Raw genomic sequence first — 5547 nt, forward strand, 5'->3', positions numbered from 1 at the left:
TTCTGCTGTTTGAACTTCATCCTGTTAACGAGGTCACAAGTTCACAAGGTCAAAGGTCATGAACAGACAGCAAGACAAACAAGAATCACATCAAACACATCAACGTTTATTCAGTGACAAAGAAAGACCTTATGAGGTTATCAGACTGGTTCTGCGTGACCCTGACAGTGTGTAGATGTGAGATATTCCCGTCACACTGAGGTGTTTAAAGTCACTCTTGGTGTTTAATCTCAGTCAGATTAAAGTGACGCTGACAGAAACAGACACTGAGAACATCAGAGAACCGCAGACCAGCTGCTCAGGTTTACCCTGACCAGGTTTGTACCATCAGGTCTCTGCTTCAGGTCTGAAGGGGATTTCATGAAGACGCTCAGATCTACAGGAGGCTGAAAGAGCCACTGTGAAGGTTCTATGGTTCTCTACGGGGAGGTTCTCTAAGGTCCCTGACTAGGTCTCAGAGGTTCAAATGGTCCATGCTCAGATTCAAGGAGACATTGAGGAGGCACTAAAATTCTTTAGAGAGTTCACTGAGAATGTTCCAGAAGTCCTTGAGGAGGTTTGGTGGGTTCTCATATAAGTTGTAGATGTTCTTGAGGAGGTTTTAGAGAGTTTTGTTGAGATCTACGAGAAGGTAGTAATTTCTAGTTTCAGTCATAGTTTCTCATGATTAAAAGACTCAGAACCTCAAGAGGCTGAAGGGTCTATAGGAAGGTTGTAGAGAAAGTTCTAGAAGCCACGAGGAGCTGTAGAAAACCTCCATAAGGTTTTGGTCCCTCGTGAGCTTATCAAGATTCAAGGGGTCATTGAGACAGTTCAATGTCTTTTATAAGGTTCTTAAGGAGTGTAGGTCCTTTAGGATAGTTTTAGATGAGGTTCTAGAAAGTCACTTATACTCTCAGTGACTAATACTCTCAGTGACTCAATGTGAATGAGAGTTTTTTTCGGAGGGTTTCTAGAAGTTTTTAAGAAGGTTCTGGAAGTCACTGTGAATGTTGAAGGAGATTAAAGGGGGTCAGGTCATTGAAGGTTCTTTCAGCAGGTTTCTAGAGAGTCTGGGGAGGGTTCTAGAGTCCATTAAAGGGCCTCTTGACATCAAAGTACAGAGGTTTTAGAGTTGATTAGGAGGTTCAAGGATTCAATGAGGAAGTTGATGAGGTCACTGAGGAGGTTCTATGGATAATGGAGGTTCTAGTGGTCTTTAAGAAGGGTCAAGAACCACTAAGAGGTTCAAAATGTCACTCAGGAGGTTCTACCAGTATAGATCTGTATAGATTCTCAGAAGGTTAGGTCAGTGAGGAAGTTCTAGATGTCCGCAAGATGGTTCCTGTGGCTCATTGTACAGGTTCTATGTCTTTATGTGGGACTTAAGAAAGGTTATGTGGGTTCTTGAGAAGGTTCACAAGTTCTTTGTAGGTTTTAGATGTTCGTTCAGGAGGTTCTAACAGTAACTCAGACTGTGTGTTTTCAGGATGATGCTGAATGACCAGTGGACCATCATGAACAACAGCAGCTCAGAGCTCGACAGCAAACAACCAAAGAAACACAAGGTAACACCTGACAGTTGCTGCTACAAAGACCACGCCCACTCGGAAGCCATGGGTTCTGTCATAGATTCTGATTGGACCATCTGGACTGAGGTTTAGAGAAATATTGTTTAATAGGACAGGGTTAACATTAACATTAGCCACAGTCAGCTCAGAGCTGCTGTGTACTGGTCTGGTTTATGGTCCACAATCAGGACTGGAACACACACTTCAGAACCGCTGGTCTCTTGATTTAAATGTCTGGATTTTTTCATATTTGATTCATTCTGTGAGCTCAAAGTGTGTTTCCTGTCTGTCATCGTTACTTACAGCAGCCGAACCACAATCTCACACTGACGTCCATTTAATAAATCCTCCGGCGCTTTTGATCACATGACACCAGCCCAGGTTCAAAGCCTTTGGCTTCATTTAGAGTTAATCATCATCATTAATCAAAATGAAATGTATGGAGAGTAAAATTAATGCAGTCAGTTTATCAAACACAGGTGTCTGTTTACCTGTAGGATGTATAAAGTCCTTGCTAAAGCTGCTGAACCTAAAACACAAAAGTCAAGAGAAATAATAAACTTTTTTATAATTTTAACAAAATAAATCAAAAACAGAGACAAACATGAGAGAGAGAGAGGAATTACACACAGTGACATTAACATAAACAGGAACATTAAAAGGAACAGACAGAAACAGACAGAAACAGACCTACAGAGTTAATTCCTCCTAATCTGGAGTTAAACTCAGATCAAAGTGTCTCTAATCTGCAGCAGCTGTCGCCTTCACCAACATCTACAGATTAAATATGGAGGAACATGTGATTTATACTGAGGGAACATACTGTCAACATACCCCACCCCCACTCAGCCTGGACAACAGACTGCTGTCCAGCGCTCTGATTGGTGGAGGATGTTCAGTGGAGGAGCAGGACCTTTATGTTCTTCAGCATGACCTGTTAGACTGATAGAACTGATACAGACTGTGACCCCCCCATACAGACAGTACTCATTGAGGGTAGTTAACCCCCACCCCCAACCCCTATACAGAATGACAGGCTGCAGTAACAGACTCCTCACATACACACATTTTAACATTAATAAAACTAAAGAAATGATACTTGATACTAGGTGAAGGACCATGTGACCTCAGGTGTGTGTGTGTGTGTGTGTGTGTGTGTGTGTGTGTGTGTGTCTGTGTGTTCAGAGATGCTGCAGTTTCCTGTTGTGGTCCGTCGTCATGTTGATTGTCATAGCAGCCATCGTCACGGCAACAGTCACCATCCTGTACCTGAACCAGTATCCTCTGCCCTTCATCAGCAGGTAAACACACCTGTCTGTCTGTCTGTCTCACCTGTCTATCTGTCTGTATGTCTGTCTGTCTGTCTGTTTCACCTGTCTTTTCTCTCTGTCTATCTGTCTGCCTTCCTGTCTGTCTGTCTCACCTGTCTGTCTGTCTGTCTGTCTGTCTGTCTGTCTGTCTGTCTGTCTGTCTGTCTGTCTGTCTGTATGTGGTGACAGGGGCGGAGTCTCCACCTCCTCCTCACCTGTGATCTCGACCAATCCCAAAGAGTCTGGCGCCCTGGTGACGGTGTCCCGTGTCACAGCTGGAGAACCAATCAGCATCTTCCTGGATCCGAACTGTCCAGACTACAGCGAGAACTTCTTGCGGTGGGAGGCACTGCAAAGCTCTCTGCTGCGAGCGCTGACCAATCACAACACAGAAGACTGGCAAGAGAGGGGATTGGTCCAGAAGCTGGCTGAGGAGCTGAAGGTGTTATCAGGCCACGCCCACAACCTGAGGCTGGAAGCTGATTTTTTGAAAAGAGGTCAAGATGTTCTGGACCAACGACTGGACGGCCTGCAGAGCGAGCAGAGCCGCATCATACAGGTGAGCTCAGGTGGTACGTGACCCCGGTGGCCATTAACTGCAAGCAACAAGGAAGCTACAGTTGCTCTGACTGTACACGGTCTGAGACACTACGTCAGTCAGTGTGTTAGAGTAGATTCAGTTTAGAGAAACAGGAGGAGCTTCTGATTGGCTCTGTGTCATCATAGTAACATCTCTATGAATAAACTGGCTGAATGAGTTTAATGAGAGCTGTCTCACCTGTGCAGGTGCTGTCTGACACTCACTCAGGTGTGTTGAAGCTGGCCGCAGGTTTCAGTGATTCTTTGCTCAGCCTGCAGAGGGAGACAGACAGTCTGAGGAGGCTGAAGGGAGAGCTGCAGAAAGACAGAGGTAACACACCAACACACAATACACAACAACAACAACAACAACAACAACGCAACACAACAACACAACACCGCAACACAACACAACACAGCACAACACAACAACACATCACAACACCACAACACAACCACACAACAACACAACACCGCAACACAACACAACACAGCACAACACAACAACACATCACAACACCACAACACAACCACACAACAACACAACACCGCAACACAACACAACACAGCACAACACAACAACACATCACAACACCACAACACAACCACACAACAACACAACACCGCAACACAACACAACACAGCACAACACAACAACACATCACAACACCACAACACAACCACACAACAACACAACACCGCAACACAACACAACACAGCACAACACAACAACACATCACAACACCACAACACAACCACACAACAACACAACACCGCAACACAACACAACACAGCACAACACAACAACACATCACAACACCACAACACAACCACACAACAACACAACACCGCAACACAACACAACACAGCACAACACAACAACACATCACAACACCACAACACAACCACACAACAACACAACACCGCAACACAACACAACACAGCACAACACAACAACACATCACAACACCACAACACAACCACACAACAACACAACACCGCAACACAACACAACACAGCACAACACAACAACACATCACAACACCACAACACAACCACACAACAACACAACACCGCAACACAACACAACACAGCACAACACAACAACACATCACAACACCACAACACAACCACACAACAACACAACACCGCAACACAACACAACACAGCACAACACAACAACACATCACAACACCACAACACAACCACACAACAACACAACACCGCAACACAACACAACACAGCACAACACAACAACACATCACAACACCACAACACAACCACACAACAACACAACACCGCAACACAACACAACACAGCACAACACAACAACACATCACAACACCACAACACAACCACACAACAACACAACACCGCAACACAACACAACACAGCACAACACAACAACACATCACAACACCACAACACAACCACACAACAACACAACACCGCAACACAACACAACACAGCACAACACAACAACACATCACAACACCACAACACAACCACACAACAACACAACACCGCAACACAACACAACACAGCACAACACAACAACACATCACAACACCACAACACAACCACACAACAACACAACACCGCAACACAACACAACACAGCACAACACAACAACACATCACAACACCACAACACAACCACACAACAACACAACACCGCAACACAACACAACACAGCACAACACAACAACACATCACAACACCACAACACAACCACACAACAACACAACACCGCAACACAACACAACACAGCACAACACAACAACACATCACAACACCACAACACAACCACACAACAACACAACACCGCAACACAACACAACACAGCACAACACAACAACACATCACAACACCACAACACAACCACACAACAACACAACACCGCAACACAACACAACACAGCACAACACAACAACACATCACAACACCACAACACAACCACACAACAACACAACACCGCAACACAACACAACACAGCACAACACAACAACACATCACAACACCACAACACAACCACACAACAACACAACACCGCAACACAACACAACAACAGCAACAACAACACAACACGACACAACACAACACAACGCA

The 5547-nt window shown here is 45.0% G+C and overlaps 1 protein-coding gene across 1 annotated transcript in view; it reads left to right on the plus strand.

The window, feature by feature from the left end:
• The first annotated feature begins 286 nt into the window (after positions 1-286).
• LOC111237450 (fibrinogen C domain-containing protein 1-like) overlaps positions 287-5547 on the plus strand; it is a 17229-nt gene continuing 11968 nt past the window's right edge. The window contains exons 1-5 of the mRNA XM_022766551.1: positions 287-317; positions 1469-1547; positions 2736-2851; positions 3050-3419; positions 3647-3770. Of these exons, the coding sequence (XP_022622272.1) occupies positions 1470-1547; positions 2736-2851; positions 3050-3419; positions 3647-3770 (688 nt within the window). The 5' untranslated portion in view covers positions 287-317; position 1469. The remainder of the gene's footprint in view (positions 318-1468; positions 1548-2735; positions 2852-3049; positions 3420-3646; positions 3771-5547) is intronic.

The sequence above is a fragment of the Seriola dumerili genome, unplaced genomic scaffold, assembly GCF_002260705.1.
Source record: "Seriola dumerili isolate Sdu_G_001 unplaced genomic scaffold, Sdu_1.0 BDQW01000866.1, whole genome shotgun sequence".
In the NCBI taxonomy this organism is placed as follows: Eukaryota; Metazoa; Chordata; class Actinopteri; order Carangiformes; family Carangidae; genus Seriola; species Seriola dumerili.